Raw genomic sequence first — 21,362 nt, forward strand, 5'->3', positions numbered from 1 at the left:
AGGCCAGCCTGGTCTACATATTGAGTTCCAGGCTAGCTGGGGCTACATGAAGACCCTATTTCAAAAATAATCCTTATTAGAGAAAAGCATGCATATATAGTAAATATTACCATCACAATATTGAGACATAAAAGCTACTTTCCCTCTCTCTCTGAAAGTGACTCCTAGAATGTAGCTTAATTAGATTCAAAGTTAATTGAGTTTCTTATAATTTCTTTTAAGAAAAAAAAAAGGGCCCACTATACACATAATCATGATTTGGTCCTAACTGTAACTCCTGCCATTTATTCCATTAAAACAGTATTAATACATGACAAATCCATATTACCATGTCAGGAACTACTGTGAATAACTTATCAGGAATAAGCACAATATTCCCCATTGTCTACCTGGAAGACCAGTACACTTGCTAAGTCCATACAATAGTAGAGGCATTTGTGATCCATACCTAAGTTAATGTAGTGCCAGTTTAAAAAATAAAAATTATTTTAATTTTAAATTTCTTGAACATATTTCATCTACAAAATTCCTAGCAACACCTATTTTATATGGATTCACCTAGAGGTGATCATTTAATAATTATAAAACTGAACATATAATTTGCCACCACATATCTGTAAAAATTTAAGATTTTTATCTAGACAGTTATTCAAGACTTTGTATCTAATTTAAATCCAAATGTTTTTCCAGTAATTATTTGGACAAAAGATTCACTATCCAGGTACTAATTAAATAACCAGCAAATACATTCTAAAGCACAATAGTAATATAAATAGCTATGTATATTGGGAAAAACACTTGAAAAGCCATTTATAAGGCCCCTAGAGGACAAAACCTGTATCTTTTGCACATTTGAAGCTTATTTAAGTTTTGCTTTTCTGATGTATTTCTTCTAAAACGATGTTTGCCTATCACATTTTGTTTAAAACAGTACATGCAAAGTGCACTTCAGTTTTACTTTGGCCACCATAGGAGGAACTGATCAGATACCAATCCAAATTAGGTGGCATTCTTCCTCTTCCGAAGACACTGTATTTCACACAAAGCAATCACAAAAGGAAAAAAAATTCAATAACGTAAAAAAGTTTAATATATTTTCATGTTTTTTACATTGTACTTTAAAAAATAAAGTTATATGCCAGACATGCTTCCTACTTCTGTTGATTAATCATAATCAACTTCAAATGGTTAGAGAGAATCTACGAGGTCATCATCAGTCCATTCCTCCTAAGAAGGGAAAAGAAAAGTATGGTAAGGAAACATTCTTGTTTACCTCCCTTCAAGAAAATGTTGATGATTGTCTCCTGTAGATTGCCAAGTTTATCTTTGTTTTTTGAGACAAGACTCATATAAGGCTGGCCTTGGATTCTTCTGTCTCTGCCTCCCAAGTGCTGGGACTACTGGTGTATGCTCCCAAGTTCAGCAAACAGACTAATCTCAATAGCAATACTGGCACAAGACTCTCAGCAGCCCACCCAGTGAGGGTAAAGATTACAGTTGTGACCTTCTGCCTCTTCTTATTTACCTCAGACTTGTTAGGTACAATTTGAAAAACTGGGGTGGGGCAAGGGGAAAAAAGAATAATATGCTTCCTATGAGCATAGCAAGAATTCTTTCTTTATTAAGTAACTTATACTGCTTTAGAATTGGCTGATATGGTAATACCAAGAAAAAAAAAATTCCTGTATAAGCTGCTGCCACTTGTTTCAGGCCCCCTGCCATGACAGACTCTTAACTTCCCTGAACTGTGAACAAAAATAAATCTTTCTTAAAATTTCTTTTAAGAGCCAGATGTGGTGGTTCATGCCTTTAATCCCAGCACTTGGGAGGCAGAGGCAGGTGAATCTCTGTGAGTTCAAGGCCAGCCTGGTCTACATAACGAGTTCCACGCTAGCTGGGGATACCAGGAAACCCTGTCTGAAAAAGACCAAAAAAAAATTTTTTTTTTCTTTTAAGAAATGGACAATGTGCCCAAAGAGCAAATGGATACTTAAACTTCAGAGAAGCACCTTGTAATTCAGCACTTGGGAGGTTGAGATAAGACTAGGAGTTCAATGCCAACTTGAGCTGCATAGCAAAACAACATCTCAAAAAAAAACACTGCGCAGCCCCAAACAACCTGTCTAATGCTTCTAATACTCCAGAATAGTAAATCCTATGTCATGCCAGAAGATACAGCAAAATGATTTACCTTTGGAATAAACATACCTCTTCATGTTTGGGTTTCTTTGATACATAGTCATCATCTTCATAGCCTTTCCTCTTCTTCCTACAATTAAGCAAATATCAATAAGCAATCGGATACTGTTGACAAAACCTATGAAACAGGAATTAGCCAGGCTATATGCAATACAAGCCAGTGTGGTAGTTCACACCGATAAGCCCAGCATTCAGACTGAGGCAAGGATTGCATCAGGAGTTCAGACCAGCCTGGGATAGAGTGAGACCTGGTCTCCACAAACAAACAGAGATATATGTCTTTTGAAGCATAGGGCCCAAATAAGTAGAAAGAGATAATTTATGAATATGAAGTCAATACTTGTCAAACCAATTATCTAAACCCAACACAATTCTAATGAGAAGATTTGGGGAGGGGGCTAACCAAGTCTAACATGAACCTAGAAAATTATGGAAAGAAAAAAAATTAGGAAAGAGGCTGGATATACCTATAAACACAGTACACAGGACTGGGAATTTGGGAATAATTCTACGCTACACAGTGACACCTTGTCTCATATAAATATAGCAGTCTTTTAAAAAAGTGTTGGAAGACTTCTCTTGGCTATCGTAATAGCATACTAAAGCTGAGCCCAGTGTTAGGGCACACCTGTAATGCCAACACTCAGAAAGGGTTAAGTAGAATGGTTGAGAATTTGAGGTCTACCTGGGTCATACAACAAGACCCTGTGTGTGGGGGGGAGGGGGGCACACACTATAAAAGCTATAGTCATTAAGAGACGGTATCATCAAAGGGGAAAAGCAAAAATGGCTGCACATGGCCAGTAAGATAACTTAGTGGGTAAAGGCACCTGTTGCCAAGTCTGAAAACTTGAGCTCAATATCCAAGATACATAACACACATACACTAAATGTAACAATAAATGGCTACACATATGAATTTGATCTGATTTAAAAATGTCAACTAAGAAAAGCAATAGCTACCCCAAGGCAAGCTGGGATAAAAATGGCTAGTATTGGGGGAGGGGAGCATCTTGCAATTCACAATTTTTTGAAGCAAATATTAAGTAAAAGACATATATAGGAAAGTGAAAGTAGGATTATCACATTAAAAAGATGACTATATAGGATTTCTAAAGCACTACAACAAAAATACAAAAATTAGAGAAGGGCCATAAATAACCAGTTGCAGCTAAAATACAATGACTGTAATCCTTGAAGCATCAATAATTCATAGCAATCAGGGAAATGTATATTTTCACCCAGACTTGTAAGCATTGAAGATTCATGATATTAAATATTGTGTATATAGACACTAATACAAAGAAAATACATCATACATTTATACAGACATAAAGGTTGACAAAAGGTAATCAACACCTGATAAATTACTTCTGAGGCCATGATGGAGATTTGGGTTTTGTTCTAAGGAAACTTTATTTTTTACCCATACAGTTGTCGTATACTGAAAAATAAAAAAAAAAAGGTAAAAAATTTTAGTGATCAAGGGAAAAAAATGCTTTATGCTGAAGTAGTGCCACTCAGTATTGTCATGAGCTATTTCCAGTCTGCAATGAGATCAGTACAGAAACTGTGCACTTAGAAGCTTTTAAGTACTTCTCACTGTTGGAGCTAATAAAATTTGAACTTCTACTTTTGTACGTTTAATGTTTTGTAAAGTATATTTCTATTGTCTAGAACACTATACTTGTTCCTCAAGCCAAATGTGATATTGATAAAGGAGACCAAAATTTAAAGGTTTCATAGGAAGACTGACCCCTGATAATTCTAGAAGGAGGAACAGGCCAAGAACATAAGCCAAAGAACACACAAATGATAGCAGTATCAGCACTAGAATGAAAGCCAAACTGTTCACTTCCTTTGTTTGATCCCACTGGAAATGTACATCTAGGCTAGGCTGGAGATGTGGGCAATGGTAGAACACATCTATAAAGTCGTGCATTCAACCCTTAACACAGCCAAAAAGAAGTATACTCAATTAAAAAAAATAATAATTTGTCAGGGTATGGTGGCACATGCCTTTAATCCCAGCATTGGGGAGGCAGAGGCAGGCAGATCTCTGTGAGATGGCAGTCAACCTGGTCTACACAGCAAGTTTCAGGCCAGCTATGGCTACAAAAAAAACCTGTCTCAAAAACAAAACAAGATGAACAAACTTTCCACCAATAAAATTTAAGCAACAGTTAAACTAGGTGACTTCTTGAACATAATTCTCTTGTCACGTCTACTTACGTAACTACATTAAGTGCAAGGTCAGCAGAATGACATCGCTCCAACTTCTGTTTCAGAATAGCAACTTCTTCAGATCTGGGTGGCTCATACTTTTTTACTAGGTTTTTCATGCCTATGTGAAGATAAAATTTAAAAAAAAAGTTTATTCATACAAAAGTCTTATATAAAAGTCTAACCATATAATGTGAACAAAATAATTTCTCAACTTGTTTCAGGAAATAGTAAGACATCTGAGATGACATGTACATTCTTAATGTGATTTGTCGCAGCCTGTATTAAAATCAAGAAGCACTTGTTCAGTGGGTGTCTGCTGTTTATCCCATATAATACATGCCATGAAGATAATCATGCTATCATCCAGTTAGTATTTTTAGTGAGTATTTGAGGCTTTTAAAATAATCCCTATGTGTTTTAGTAAATATTCCTTACTCTCTACCACCAACCAAATTCATTAACAGTCTGTCTTACAGATGATGAGCCAAGAATGTACTTATTTACAAAAGAAACAACAGGTATCAAAGAGGGATGCTTCTTTAACAAAATGTAGATCCTATATAAAAACACCATCCTTTGCAAGATTAAAAACAAACCTATAGATGAGTAACTTAAGACTGCCAAACATCCTTTAACTGATCTCATTATTCATAATAAACCAAATATAAATCTGAAAATTGATTAGGGGCATGATGAGAAGTTCGGGGACTTACTATGCAGCCATACTGTACTACTGTAACAGTACTACTAACTAGAGTGTTTTTACCTGGTACTTGTGATTCACTATCTTTATGGCAATATCTGTCTTCTAAGAAAATTATGAATACCTTCATATCATTAAAGCTGAATTATGACGCATTTTCATACTAAACAATTTCATATTAAAACAAGTAGAACAAAAGAAAGATAATGAGAAATTAGTACTTAAATGTTTCTAAGTTTATCTTTATGGTCTCCTGTACCTACTAAATCCTGCTATCTATAAGCAAATCACAATTAGCTTTGAAAGTGAACCCTCTAGTGGTAAAAATGGAGACCTACAGTTTTTAGTTTAAAAAAAAAAAATCTCCATTCTCAAGAGGAAATCTAAGATCACTTCAAGCAGAGAAAAGCAAGGCATGACAACTGCCGGCCCCAAAGTCTGACTTTTAAAATAAACAAGCATTAAAATGTATACTATCACCTAGGTCAAGGTCTGAAATTCTGTATTTTATTGATTTATTCAATAATGTTTAAAAGAATGACAGGTAGAAAAAGGGTTAGGAATAAAGACCATTAAAATGCATCCTAGTAGCTATGAACAAAATTGCCAAAAGCAATTAAGAGGGAGAAATAAGTGTGGTAGCACACCCACCCCTATAATCCCTGCACTTAGGAAGCTACAGCAGTGAGCTCTCCAAGTTTTAAGCCCAACCTGGGCTGACAGCCAGACTCATTTCCACAAAAAAAAAAAAAAAAAAGTAGTTTTTTTTTTTTAAAGAATGGAGGGCTGGGTAATACTGCCAGATAATTTAAGCAGAGGATTCTAATCAGGATTTCTAAAGAGGATTTCAACACCAGCCCTGATGAGTTTTTAATAAGTCTGTTATATAGTCTATATTAGTTTTCCAAGGCTTCTATTAAAATTATCACTAATGGTGTTTAAAGCAACCACGTATCACACTTTTGGAGCCCAGGAAGCTGAAATCAATTTCACTAGGCAAAAATAACACTCTAGTGAAAAATTCACTCTGCCCTTTTCTGGTGGCTACCAGCACTTTGGTTTCTCACCATATCACTCCAGTTTTTAAGACCAAGATCTGAAAATCTCTGTGGTGTCTAAATTTTTTTCCCATGTCAAATTTCTTTCTTTTGTGAGGATTCTTGTCCTCAGAGGACTGCATTTATTATTCACCACAATCCAGCTTAACATCACCATTTTAAGATTAATTTAATCTGCATAACTCCCACCCCACCTTTCTGCCATCTAAGGTAACATTCAGAGGGTCTAGACAGACCATGACTACTACAACGGCTATCCTACACACTGTAGGACATTCAGCATTTTCTTTTTCTGTAGTGCTAGAGTTTGAACCAAGAATTTGTACATGGTAGGCAAGTGCTCTACCACGGAGTCCCAATTCTGGTCCCAGATGATTAGGTGCATTTTTACATTCATCTACTAGATACTGGTTGCATGCATCACACACTCTAAGCAGTGACAGTAAAAAAAAGTTTCTTGAAATTGACATCTCACATCACCCTCCAATCCCATTTGGAACTATTGGCTTTGTATTACTGATGACCAAAATGACTATCAAAGGTCATATATTAGCTAGTTAAAACTGTAAAACAGAAATTCCAAATGTAAATATTATTTTTAGGGTAGTTCCCTTAGGTCACTTTTCAATGCTGATCACATATTTGGGCTAAAGAACCTTCTTTTGACTCACTAAACTCTTCCTGAATCTGATTTTCATTGATTCTCTTGATATGTATGAAGAGAATTTCTTTTCACATACTTTTAATTTGTTCTCTACCAATGTATCTTTAATGCTTTACAATACAATAATGCAGTGAAATACCAAGTATTTATTTAGAAAGCAGCTTTGTTAACAGAAGAAGATTTAATTGTTATGTTTCACTTACTTTTCATTTTATCTAGTAACTGTGACAAGCAAGTTCTGTTTTCTTTCAGCATTAGACTCTCTGATAAATAACTGGTAAAGAAAAGAAAATGTTTTTATCTATTGAAAACATAGAGTATATTGAAAAGACATGACAAATTATTTGCTTCCATGTTCATTTCATCAAGGATAATATAAAAATTCTTTTATTTTAAAATGTATTACATAATACCTAGAACTCAGTCTTAAAGATTTACTACCATTTATATTAGCTTAAGAGAGGCTTACTGTTCAAAGTCAATTTATTTAAATTTCATTATATATAAGCTTTCCAAGGGAAAATAGCATGAAAACAAAAGTATTAAGTCAACATCTGTAATATTTATATTAAATGTTTGATATAGTCTGTACACCTAACCTCATCTGATGGATGAGAAGTCTTGAGTTATAAATAGATAAACCATGATTTTGTACTTGCCCAAGTCTTAAAGCTCAAAAGCAGGAGGTATATGACACCAGTTCTCTCCCCTTCATAGTAAAGATATTTTCCCTATAGCTGTACTTCTAGAGTATAACAAGCAATACAATGGACAAGAATATTATCCCATGCTTTATAAATCTAGTACATCTTATGTGTATCAAGCCTGAATCAAAGGTACTAATTCTTAATACTTTTCTATAAATGGTTTTGGTTATTCTGTTTTATTTTTCTTGGAAGAATGGGTCTCTCTCTAGTCCCTCCAGGTTTGGAGCCCACGGTGTAGGCCAGGCTGGCCTTGATCCCACAGAGATCCACTGACCTCTGCTCTGCCTCCCAAGTGCTGGTATTAAAGGTGTGCATTACCATGCCTGGCTTCTATCAAAGTTTTATAAAGCCTAATTATCAGAACTAGAGTACTATGAAAATACAATTTGTTTAAATTTTTAATTACTCTGAAATTTTACTTACAAATATTTGATCTATCATTGATTAAAAACTCCAAATAAACTGGGTGTGGTGGCGTGCGCCTTTAATCCCAGCCCTTGGGAGGCAGGTGGATCTCTGGGAGATTGAGGCCACCCTGATTCACATTGTGACTTCCAGGTGGGCTGTGACTCTGTCAAAAAACAATCAAAAATAAAAAAACAAAATGAAACAAAACAAAAATCCCACAAAAAACCTCCAAATAAACAGATTCTCATTTTTAAAGCATAAATATAAAAAGTAGGGTTTTTTTCCTCCTGGGTAGTTATAAAAATGAAAAGCAAGGTTTTAAGAACTGTTGTTGCTATAGTTTAAGCTATCCAGATTAAACTATATTACAAGATTTGGTAAGTTCGAGATCAACTACTTTCTTCACACACTTGCCATCTTCCTTTTTTTCTTTTTATTCCCATTCATTCTCATTCTCTCTCTCTCTGGGTCTCATGTAGTACATTTAGAACTCAATGATGTAGTAGAGGATGACCCTGAACTCCCAATCTTCCTGTTTCCATCTTCTAAATGCTGAGATTACAGGTGTGTTCTTTTTCCTTTATAACAGCTCCATACTTAAACTCCATACAAATCAATTATTTACATGGATAACCCTACTTAGGACAGGGTTTCATTCTTTGATTCCTTAAATGCAGTATACAGCAGATGCTCAGTAAATGTTTGCTTAGTCAATAAATGGGATATAAATCACAGTAATAGTAATTGTATCTATATAATTGGAGTAAAAGTAGTATATGTACCATAAACATAACAAACATAAGCCATAATCCCTTATCCTGGATACAAATGTATTTTGAAATTTATATTTAGGTTGTATAAAGCTAGCTTAGTATATATACTATTATGTGAAAAATGGTATGAGATAGCAAGAATATTAATATTTCTGTAAGAAAACATAAATATTCCCAAAAGAGGACAAAATCAAAATTGTATCTTATGCTTGCTGCCATCTTATCAATGTATTAATTATAAGCATATTAAACAATTTAAGCTTAGAAAGTTTTAACTTCATCAGCTACTTACTGATAAAATCACAGAATTTCAAGTTATAAGAAAAATTAAGTGTAAACAGTAAAAAGTAGTCTAATTTGGAAAGCAAATGGAATACAGAAAATGTCTATCCCAGCTCCCTAATAACATACCTATAGTACTGTTATAAATATGATAATTATGCAGAACATAAAATTGAATTTAATTCACATAAAGTGCGTATTACAGTCTCAGTGTATATTTATGTATGATTATTACTATTTATAGCTCAATTATAATTCATCTGGCCATCCCCTAAAGGATTATTCCCACAAATACTTACTGAATGTGTTACACATGCTCTATAACAGATGAATAATGATACAATGAAACAGATGTATTTGCTCCACTCAAGTTGCTTAGGAGTTCAAACCTATAAATTTGTCATATACTAACAGCTATAGCTGTTTTCCAAAAGAACCAGTTTTACTTCTACTTTAGTCATAAATGTATTCAACAATACTTAATTTTTAAACACTTCCTTTAATAGAAATTTATTTTTTCAGTCACCAAACTTTCCAGATGTCAGGCATGTATGTGCAGGAACTACTGTTTCAAATGAACCTTATTTAAAAACTCAAGAACCCACTAAGAAGCAAACTGAGTGACTAAATCCAACCTAAGGTGAAACAAGTTGATACCTTTCCATAGTAATTCCAGCCCTAGAGGCACTAGATAAAATGGCAGTCAGGGCAATCTGTGAGGGTGTGTATAAAAGGTAAGCATCTGTCAAAGCGATTCTACTCAGAAAGTCATCAGCTGTTTTCCTCAAAATCTCTGGATTCTCCAACATAGGGTAGCGAGTCTGGAGAGAAAGGTAGCAAATGTTAGTATTTCTGGGTGCATAACAGAGTAATTACAACTAAAAAATGCTGTAACCAGAAGACACTTAATACAGAATGCTTTTAGAAAAGTAATTCCTTTATTACAAAAAATAATCTTTCAATGTTAGCTTGTTTGGTATGCGTCATTATAATATGGCAAATTACGTAAAATCATTACATTCTGAATGTTATCCGTCTGTTTTCTCTAATATTTTCATTTCAATCAGTGGTTTTCATACTTTTTTGAACACAACCAGAGTAAAAAAATATACTTAAAAATTTAATAGAACAGCTCTAAATCTCCTAGCATAGTGATACTCTGCATTGTTCTCAACTTAGTCCTTTTCCAAGTTGAAAAGAACTCCACTGAGTTTAGAGCAGACTCAAGATTTCTCAAGCTATTCAGGTGATTCAAAGTTAAGGCCACATTTAGGAATTATTGTACATTTTGGGGGAATTTGTTCTAAAGTGCATAGGGGGGTAAATAGAAATGAATATTAAACCTATCAGCCTTCCCAAATACAGAAATATTTTTAGAATATGCACAAAAAATATGGAAGATCATCTGACAATTCCCCATACCCTTTCAGATGAACCTTAAGTCCCAGTCCTTCTGACTGATTTCACGCACTCATATTCGAGACCTGTGGCAATAAGAAAATCTGTATACATTCTGAAACAAAACAACCAGGTCAGCTATGGAGTCACAGAGAGGATTCGTCCGTGTCCCCAAATGCCTGACCCCTGAAAAGTTATTCAGTAACACCACTCTGACCACAAATATCCCTTTTTCATTAAGACATTTGCTTAATTTTCTTCCCTGCTATTCTCATACCTGAGACTATTTGGTCACAAATCCCTCTACTTGCTCCCATTTTCCGGAATCGTCAACCACCTCTCTCACTAGGCTACCAATACATTGTCCCCTTAAATTTCTTTTTTTAAAAAGTATTTTATTTATTTCTATTTTATGTGTATGCATGTGTTGCCTGCATGTAGGTAAGTGCACCCGTGTCGTGCAATGCCCGTGGAGGACAGATGAGGCTGTCAGATCCCCAGGAACTGGAGTTACGGACAGTTGTTAGCTGCCACGTGGGTGTTGGGATTTGAGCCTGGGTCTTCTGCAAGAACAGTCAGTGTTCTTAACTGCTGAGCTGTCTCTCCAGCCCCTGTCCCCTAAATTTCAATAGTATTTAAAGATTATTTTTATTTATGTGTGTCTGTATGCCATGTGTGTAGGTGCTTGTAAAGGCCAGAAGAGGGCATCGGTTGCCCTAGAGCTGGAGTTACAGGCAGATGTGAGCCACCTGACATGGGTGCTGGCAACTGAATGTAGGTCCTCTGGAACTGCTGAGCCATCTTTCCAGCCCCAATTTCACTATTACTTGAACTCAACTTCTATACTGTTATTTTTGGATACTGTCAGAGAAATCAAAACAACCAGCCTGGGATATGACTATGAATTCAAGTTCACTGACCTTACCAAGTTTATCAATTATATTGTTATATAGAAAATTTATTGTCTGATTTTTCAGTGATGCTGGTAAACACTTTCTACTTTTCTCAGCCTTTGGTAACTCTCAGAAATCATCACTCTTCTGAAAATTATCTCTGTACTTAACCAAGAAAGAAAAGCACCATTTCCACCAAATCCTCAGGTAAAACAGCATCATTAGTTTCCTTTGTCTTATCAACATAAGAATTATTATTCTTTGCAAGGCCAATCCTATGTTATTTCAAACTCCATGTTAACCTCCTTCATCTAATTTGAAAAAAGAATCTAGAGTTATGCTATACATATTCCATGTCCCCTTTAATCTTTTTTATATTACTAGCTCCTTGGATCAGTATTTAAGCATATATCAGTCTCTTCCGCAAAACAATACTTCTGTTCATGTCCAGCAGCAGTTCCATCCCGTATTTTCCCGCTTCAAAGAGAACTTTCTAATCCAAGTTATATACCATATAACAATATTCCCATCAGTAGTGGATAACATCTATGATGACAGTCCCACAAGGTTATAATGCAGCTTAAAAAAAAATTCTATTATTTAGTAATGTCACAACCATTGCAAAGTCACAGCACAATGCTGTGATGCTGCATTGAACAGCATCACAGTAATGCTGCTGTGAACAAACCTACTGTTGACTGTCAGTCATATAAAGCCATAGAACGTACAATTTTATACATCACAGAATACAAATAATGGTAGCAACATGTTACTGGTTTATATTCTTATTATACTATATACTTTATCATTATTTTAGGGTGTATTCCTTCTACTTACTAACAAAAATGTTAACTGTAAAACAGTCACAGCCAGGTCCATAGTAGATATTATAGAAAGTATTGTTACTAGATTTTGATAGTTCTGTGCATGTTAACACCTAGGAAGAAACAAGATGTCTCACTGTAAGATAGCAATATAGTCCACTAAGATTTCCCAGTAAGTTTCTCAGAATGTATCCTATTATTAAGCAACACTTAAAAGGAATATGCCTTTCTTCCTCTTTCTACCTTCCCCATCTTTCTGAATGGTATCTCACTATGTAGCTCGGGCTGACCAGAATATAGTTCCGAGCCTCCCTTTCAATTTATTCCCCCAAAGGCATCCATCTCCAAGTTTGATTACACATTCTAGAGACTAATTTCAACAAAAATCACAAATGACCTTTCTGATACTAAACTCAGCAAACATTATTCTTATACTTTTTCTTTGCCTCATCTGAGCAGGAATGGAGTGCTGCTATGTTCACTTTCTAAAAGTATTTCCTTCATGTCTCAAAAAAAAAATCCTACAACTCTGGACAATTTGCAGTCCTTACTAGCTTCTTTTATAGCTCAGCTACTCTTTAAATGTTTGTCATGCCAGTCCACTCTAAATTCTCTTGGGCACTGTCAGTAAAATCTGTACCTCCAATCTCACCATCTCCTCTGAAGTCACCCTTCACCCTAAGTGACTATCCACCTAGCTGTCTTTCAAACAATGTGAACTGTGCCTCAAACTCAACCTGTCTACCTTTCACCCCTCCAATATCTACAAATATTGTGCCAGAGTTCTTTGTATCAGTAAGTATACAGCCATCTACCTGTATGCCCAGCCCAGAGAATCTTCTGGTCCTTACTCTATGTAGCATCTTCAAGTTCTACCGATTTTACCTACTATTACTAAAGCACAGGAAGCTCTTGCTAAACTCATTGCAATGATCTGTCAAACTACCATCTTTTTCCTGAACTACAATAACAGCACTGCTCTCCCTTCATCCACTGTGGTCTGTTCTTCACATTATGCCTGATACATACAGATGTGCAATAATCTGATGCAGACTAATACATGAGGTTGCCAGGACATTTTTTTCCCACATTACAAATCCAATCACAGTGGACGTGGTGGCGCATGCCTTTAATCCCAGCACTCGGGAGGCAGAGGCAGGCAGATGGCAGAGTTCAAGGCCAGCCTGGTCTACATAGCAAGTTCTAGGCCAGCTGGGGCTACAGAGAGACCCTGTCTCAAAAAGACCAAAAGAAAAAATAAATAAAAACAAATCCGATCACACCAGTCCCTAAAAAAGCCTTTCACTGTCTTGCTTTTGCTTTGTTAAAATCTCTAACAATGCTTATATGGTCTCGGCTCTGCCTTCCACTCAGACAGCAGAACTCTTTCCCCTCTATCTCTAGCCTCTGGTTAGTTTCTAACGTAAGCTATGAATCTATTGTACTAGGAAGGTCTCCTGCTGAGATGGTTTTTCATCACCTAAATCCTACTCTTGAATTTTACTTTAAATGATGGACCTTATCCAGGGGCTAGAGAGGGCTCAGCAGTTAAGAACACTGACTGTTCTTGCAGAAGACCTGGTTTCGAATCCCAGCACCCACATGGCAGCTAACAACTGTCCGTAACTCCAGTTCCAGGGGATCTAACAGCCTCTTCTGTCCTCCGCAGGCATTGCACAACAAGGGTGCACTTACCTACATGCAGGCAATACACGCATACACGTAAAATAAAAATAATTTTAAAAAAATGATGCCTTATCAGAAATATCTTCCTTACCTTTTAATCTGCTACTTCCACAGTATTTTTTTTCTATCCCCTCTATAGTATTTAGCACACTATACCCATAATAGTTGTTGAAAACATTAACTTTTAAGAGTCATAAAAATTGTTACCACTCCTGTCTTGTTTCTAGGTTGCAGCCTCATTTTTAGCATGAACAAAATGTATCCAACGTATATAACGTGAGAATAAACCAATTCTTGACTTCTCTGACTTTACTTGGATTATTCAACAATTTATATTGATTGTGTCAACATTTACATATATATCTCAATACCTGCAACATATGAATACACAATCTATATGTAAAAATCTATATGTAAAATGCACAAACACACATATAGACTTATGTGTGCATGCGTTTTGTTTTTATTTACTTTTATTTTATGTGGACGAGTGTTTTGCCTTGAGGTGTGTAAGTGCACCATGTGTATAAAGTACCCATTGGGCCATTGGAGTCTCTGAAACGAGTTACAAATGGTTGTTAGTTGCTGGGAAGCAAACACAAATCCTTTGTAAGAGCAGCCAGTGCTCTTTAACTGCTGAGTCACCTCTCTAGCCCTTGTACATTTATTGTGTGGATGTAGTCTATTTTGCCCTAACTGGTCTCAAAGTCATAGGCTCAAGTGACCCTCTTACCTCAACTTCTAGAGTAGCTAAGACTACATGTATTGGCTTCTTATATTTTTGAAGGTATATATCTGTTACCTGAATTTGCAGAACACTAAAAATAGGAGTCATTTCTCTTTTAGCTTAAAATTAAGAATTTTTCTGTGGTTCCTTAAGTCAAAAGGCCCAGATCCATGACAATACGTATCATTTAGGTAAGTTACCCTAATTCTTTAAAAGCATTGCTAAAAACCCATTAATTCTCCTCCTTTTAGTCTCCGGACCAGGATTTATAGATCACTAAATCAGCAACTCTGGAAGTCTTACCTAACAATGTAAGAAAAAGAGCTCTTCAGGTGGTTCTAAAGCACACTGAAGTTTGAAACTGTTACCTTAGAGATCCAGCTCAAACTCAGATTGCACCCAAGTTGCAGCCATTTTCAGTATTACTGGTTTTAACAAAGGAGTAATTCATTCATGTATTTCGTTATCAGTAAGTTTACCTTAATATCAATGAGGAAGCCTTCAAATGGTCTATAAGGATTGTGGACAATAAGGTGAAAATTAAGTTGCTGTATAAGTAGTAGTTCATATTCCAAAATCTGTTCCAATGCCTTTTCCTGTCCAAGGGGGCTCTCTCGAAGATTTCCAACAAACTGAGGACTAGACACATTGAATTCATCTACTTTACAGGCCAAAAATGCGCAAGTGAGCCTAGAGGAAGAAATAAAGGAGGGCAGAAATATATATACTTTGAGAAATACCTAAATATTTGTAAAAGTACTTAGTAGTCACAGTGACTATGCTGGACACTGCAGGAATTTTTTTTTTTTCTTTTAAGTTCCTCTTCAAACTTTTATCCATTAGGAGACTTTACAGAAACTATAAAATTAGGCTGAATCATCACCTAATGCCAATACAGAATTTAGCCATCCTTGATTCAACAGCAGTTTCAAATATCCAATCAAAAATTTATAAAAAGTGAGGAGTTTGTATCATGAAATGTACAGAGTATACAAATATTAGTATATGACCAAGGAAGGTCATCAGTGTAAGTCTCTGAAGTCATGTGACTAGGGAATTATGTGCTTATGGACAAACATGAAATTGACCTGACCACTACATGAAGTTCAGAGAGGAACTCAAAAAGAAAGCTACTGCAGCCAGAATAAAGGCTTGAGCTTGACTGGTGAGAATGGAAAGAAAAGGCAAAGTAAAGAGAAGCATGACTGACAGCAACTCTCTGATGAGGCCATTACTAGTTTTATCCTTATCTTTAATGATATGGTTAGCAGAAAAAAAGAAAAAGTACACTTTTAACCAAAACAAGCACGAAGCTACAGTATCTGGAATCTTTCCAGATAGAAAGCAGTTACAAGTCATTCCCAGACTGAACAAAGGAAGAATAAAGGTGTCACCAACAGATGATAGTCGTTAGGTAAATAGCTGGATTTGAGAAAAACAATTTGAAACTGGACAAGCTCACGTTCAAATGCCATTTACAATATAGGAGATAATGGTAAATAAGAAGACCTTACATTCTGAATAGAAAAAGAAAACAAATTCAGGTCTAAATTGTCCTTAATTAAGAAGTTAACAAATGTTCATGTACTACAAAGATCTTTAATGAAAACAAACAAGGCAAATTTGTACTCACATTATTATCCGGGGGTGATATTCCATTACTGAATTATTAAGATAAAAACGCTTGAAATACATACAAGCTGTACCCTAAGGTTAAAAATATGTATGTAATCAGAATCTATTTGCATATGTTGCATGTTAAATTTTGACAAAAAAAAAAAAACTTTATTCATGCAAAAATTTCCTTGAAAAGGTTCCCCATATCAACACCAGTATCTGTTATTTTCCTTTAATCAAAATAAATTTTAAGTACTGTGAAAACACCAAAATCTGCCATTTTCTCCTACTCTCTGCATATCTATAGTCCCTCAGCCCACCTGGAATACTTTTCCAGCAGTCACTGGAATTTTAAAATTATGTAGGTATTTGTATTAGAATTCAGAGCAACAACAACAAAAAAATCTAGAACCAGAAAATTTAAAGGATCAAAATACCAATAGTCACAGATTACCTAATCTTTCAAATATATTAACAGTAGCATGATCGAGCAAAGAGTCTTTTCTGTAAGTTGACTCCAGATCTATGATGAACCATGATAGACTGCTGCCAAACTGCAACACCTAACACTATGCTTCCTATCATCCCATTTCAATCCTTGTAACAGATATGTGAAATATTACCATCTCTATAGAAACAGTATCAACACTTAACTGGCTTATTCAAAATCAGACATTCCACAGGAGTTAGGGCTTTTTGCAACTAAGACCTACCTGCATCTTCAGCTACTACACCATTTGACTAAAACTAACACAATAACCACTTATTTATTTGATAATAGGAAAAATATTGCATTTTAAATGTTTAAAAATTTACTCTATTGGGGTTGGAGGGATGGCTCAGTGGTTAAGAGCAGAGGACACAGGTTCGATTCCCAGCACCCACATGGCAGCTACTAACCTTCCTTAACTCCAGTTCCAGGGGAATCTGACCTCCGTGGCACTGCACGACATGGGTGCACTCACATACATGCAGGCAATACACTCATACACATAAAAATAGTAATAACTTAAAAAATTTTTTTTAATTTATCAACTTATAGCTGGGAGTGGTGGCACAATTTATGTAAAACAATAAAGATTCACCAAATATTAATATCCATATTCTATCGGTATTTCACAGAGAAGTTCACTACCACTCCATTTTAGTTCCTTTAACAGACAAGAAAAACGTCAAATTTCAACACAGAAATTCATCAAGTATATCTGATGCTGTTTAGGAATCCTTCATCCGAAAGTCTATAAAGAAAATAAACCATACTTTTATACTTAATACTTTCAATGTATTTCATTTTTTTTTTAAACAAAAATGGAGGTACTTAAACAGTTATTCTCTATTGGGTCATAAATTATTCACTCTGTAGCTTTAAAACCGAAAATAGCCTTTCACATTTGATCTTTACCACCAACCAGCCATGAAATAATAAGGTAAAAATGTTTTAGATGCTCTCAACACTGGCTTTTTTCTTTAGCTTTTTTCCTCATTTATTTCTTCTCACCATTGCCCACCCTAGAAAAAACACAGTACTCAGAGCCATAAAAATTAATCCAGAGGCATTAAAAGCTGGGACATAGCTCAGCAGGCAGTATAGTATGCTTGCTGGCATGCATGCAGCCCTGGGTTTGATCCTCAGTACTTCATTAAAACCAGATGTGTGGTACCTGTAATCCCAGCCATTTGGCAAGTGGAGACAGGAGACCAAAAGCTCAAGGTCATCCTCTGGCATATAGTGAATTCAAGACCATCATGACTAACCTAACATCATCTCAAAGAAAACAAAAAACAAAGCCAAAGAGAAAGCTCTAACTTTTAATCAACAACTAAAAATCTTATGAATGAGTTGCATCTGGGACATAATTCCAAACAGGAATTTAAGAACATGGAAAACAAAACATGATTTTCCTTTATCCAAAAAACAATGAGGATGTCATAAGGTATATAGTGACTATGAAATGATAGCAGAAATGCCCTTATTTAATTCATACCCATGGTTTACTTAAGCTTCTTTTTTATTTTTTCATTTTTATGTGTGAGTGTATTGCCTGCTTGTATGTAAGTGCGCCTGTGTCATGCAATGCCCGCAGAAGTCAGACGAAGGCAATGGATCCCCTGGAACTGGAGTTAAAGGCAGTTGTTAGTGCAATGTGAATGCTGGGAATCGAATCTGGGTCCTCTGCAAGAGCAGTCAGTGTTCTTAACCACTGAGCCATCTCTCCAGCCCCTTTGTTAAGCTTCTTTCAATGGCTAGCTATCCATTAAAATTCATACCTTGACATAGGGAAATAAATGATGGTCTAGGCAGCAACAATATTTCTCAGTCTTGCTTTCATCTGATACAGTTAATAGAAGAATGATGGGGCCTCTTTGCACAAGGTTCAAAAAATAGATAAACCTTCTCCAGCTTCCCCTAGTGCCAGCCAGAAGCAGAGGATTGCTAGGCTAACTAATAGTCATAAGAAGGAAGGAGCCTGAAGAGAGCTACTTTCTGATTTGACCATCCTTGGACAATACTGTGAGGAGAAATAAAACTACCAGATTTTTGCCATTCCCTAGTTTGGGGCCTATTTAGTTGTATAGCTAGGGTTACTCTAACTTAAAGGATAACTCTTAACATGAAAAAAATCTCAGCTGTCTGAAAAAATATATAGCAAAACTAAACAAATATAACTAAGGTGAATCTTTTACAGTAGAGAATTTAATTAGAAATTTGGAAGTGCAAACTGGAGAGATGGCTCTGTGGTTAAGATCACTCACTGGCTGCTCTTGCAGAGGACCTGGGTTTGGTTCCCAGCACCCACAAGGAGACAAACATCGGTAACTCCAGCTCCAGGGGATCCAACACCCTCTTCTGGCCTCCATGGGCACTGCATACATGTGGTACACTCATATATATGCACAAAACACTCATATACATAAAATTAAACAAAATTAGGAAATGTAGAAGAGTCCAGTTTTCATAAGCCAGCTAAAGGGCATTATACTTCCTCACTACCATAACTTACCACAACAGACCGTGGCATTGCTGGTTTAAACACTGAACAGAATTCCAATAACCTTTTTTCATAGTATTTGCAAAGTGTCATTTCTTCATTAGGCTCAAGAAAGACTGGATCATTTGGAAGAACCTTCAGATAAGAGCAGAAATTTCAACATAAATTCAATGTATTAATTGTAAAATGACCCTCTCTGTCTCAATTAAATTTGATTTGTACTGCAACAAGGGGAAATAAAACGATCAGATTTTTGCCATTACCTAGTTTGGGGCCTATTTAGTTGTGTATCTCACATTGTTTTTCTCTGTATGGGCTTGCTAAGCATTATACAAAATAGCCAAGAAATAAACTAAAACTACACCATGACTTCACAATTTCCCCAAACTCCAACTGGGACATTTGCTTCATTAAACAATAATCATGACAAAGCACGGACCAACCAATATGCTCACCAACCAATACGCTCACAAGTTTGATGCCATTATTTTTAAATTGAAAGAACACATTTTTAATGGTTGGAAAACTCCCAAGGGCACCTTTTTCAATGAATCACTATGACACCCAAATTAAAGTAAGTAACAGCAAATGTCTCAGTAATTTGTTACTTAGCTGTTTTGGTCTGTGTTAAAACTAACCCAAATGCAAACATCACTGATACGAAATCAGTATGAGCTACTGTAAAAGTAGCCATAGCTCAGAACCAATAGAAATGGGTGGTCGAAATTGACTGGCTTGTGTCCACTGTCAGTTTCCATCCCTTGTGCAACCTTGTGCCTGCCAGAGGGCTCTTTCTGAAGTCAGATCTGACAAACATCACTTCCTTGTTTCAAGCCTTCCAAAAGTTCCTTACGGGTTCAGCAAGAATTTCAAACTCCTTACTTCCGCTTGCAAGTTCCCAGCCTCCGTTCTGCAGCCACAGCAGCACTGGTAGAGCCTCAGCCACGAACGCACCTGTCTGCCTGCAATGTCCTTTCCCTCCCTCAGCTACAGCTTTTCCTGACATAACAGTTCATGTCTGTACTAATTCCGCCTCCTGCGAAACCCCCCGCCATTTCCGAAGGATGCTATTTGTCCGTCGGCCACATCTATCTCCGGGATGGCGATGCTCGTTTATCCGCAGACCCTGACCAGGTGCTCGCTGCACGCAGGGGCCAGGGAGGCAAAAGCAGGGGCCAGCGCGGCTGGGCGGGCTGGTGCTGAGGGGCGGAGGAGGGGGCCGGCGTCGGGGGAGCTCACCTTCCCGTTCGCCACCGCTTTGCACTTGAATTTGCGGTTGGCGTCGGCCCGCAGGCGCGCCAGCTGCTCCTCGCTGGCGAACGTCCAGTGCCGCTTCTGGCTGCTGTTGTGGTACATGGTGGAGGCGGACGCAGGGCCGGAAGCACCAACGACGGTAAAACAAAACTCACAGTAACCCAGCAACTCGCTGAGCTCCAGCAATTCCGAACGACTACGACCGCGCGAAAGCCGGTCCCCGCGGGTGGCGCGCGCTGACGTCACGGTCACGTGCTGGCGTGCGGCGAGGTGTTTCCGGAGCCCGAGGGCGGGCGTTCGGCCGCGGGCGACGTGGGACAGCGGAGCATGGCAGCGTCTCGGAGCCTTCCTAGAGAACTGGAAGGGAAAGTGGGCGGGGCCTGGTGGGAACGCCCATCGCGGGCGGAAGCTGCTGGAGCGCCGAGGCTTCCCTTGGAGTGCTGAGCTGGAGCTGAGCAGGTTTTAGGCGCTGCGGGGAGCTGACTGGGGAGGGTTCAAGTTCAGAGGGCAGAAACCTGAGAAAGCTCTGAGCGTTTTTCTCCTGATGTGTAGCGGATTTCTTCCCCGTTTCCGGCTCGGAAGCCAAAGCTTATGCTTGTTTTACGTTTTTCTTGGAATTCCCACCTTGATTATTGCCTTCAGCGAATCTTCAAACAACAATCTTTAATCCTTAAGAAATTTACGTTTTCTTTCCAAATTAATTTGATTCCAAAAGCTTTGACTGGTTTTGGAATTTATCTCATTTTAGTGTACTTATTCTCCAGTTTGATTTCCCTTGTTGCAAATAGTTTTTATAAAAATGAACGAGAACAAAAAGATAAAGATGAAAACACCTGTAGAAGTTTGGGTTTGAGAAGTCACAGGTAAAAAGGTGGCAGAATGAACCTGCTTGCAAGGAAAGTAACGTAGAGTCCCAGCAAAGGGAGAACCTTTAGGGGTTTTTTGTTTTTGTT

The 21,362-nt window shown here is 37.0% G+C and overlaps 1 protein-coding gene across 1 annotated transcript; it reads right to left on the reverse strand.

The window, feature by feature from the left end:
- Positions 1–1,004: 1,004 nt before the first annotated feature.
- Ccnh (cyclin H) lies at positions 1,005–20,742 on the reverse strand. The gene is made up of 9 exons (XM_008839421.3): positions 20,395–20,742; positions 19,168–19,290; positions 16,182–16,255; positions 15,028–15,238; positions 9,678–9,841; positions 7,054–7,124; positions 4,432–4,543; positions 2,209–2,269; positions 1,005–1,227 (listed from the first exon to the last, which is right to left on the reverse strand). Exons 1-9 carry the CDS (start codon positions 20,509–20,511, stop codon positions 1,189–1,191), a joined length of 972 nt encoding a protein of 323 aa, XP_008837643.1. The 5' UTR covers positions 20,512–20,742; the 3' UTR covers positions 1,005–1,188.
- Between the last annotated feature and the right edge of the window lie 620 nt (positions 20,743–21,362).

This window comes from Nannospalax galili, unplaced genomic scaffold (genome assembly GCF_000622305.1).
Source record: "Nannospalax galili isolate Female #2095 unplaced genomic scaffold, S.galili_v1.0 scaffold918, whole genome shotgun sequence".
Classification (NCBI taxonomy): Eukaryota; Metazoa; Chordata; class Mammalia; order Rodentia; family Spalacidae; genus Nannospalax; species Nannospalax galili.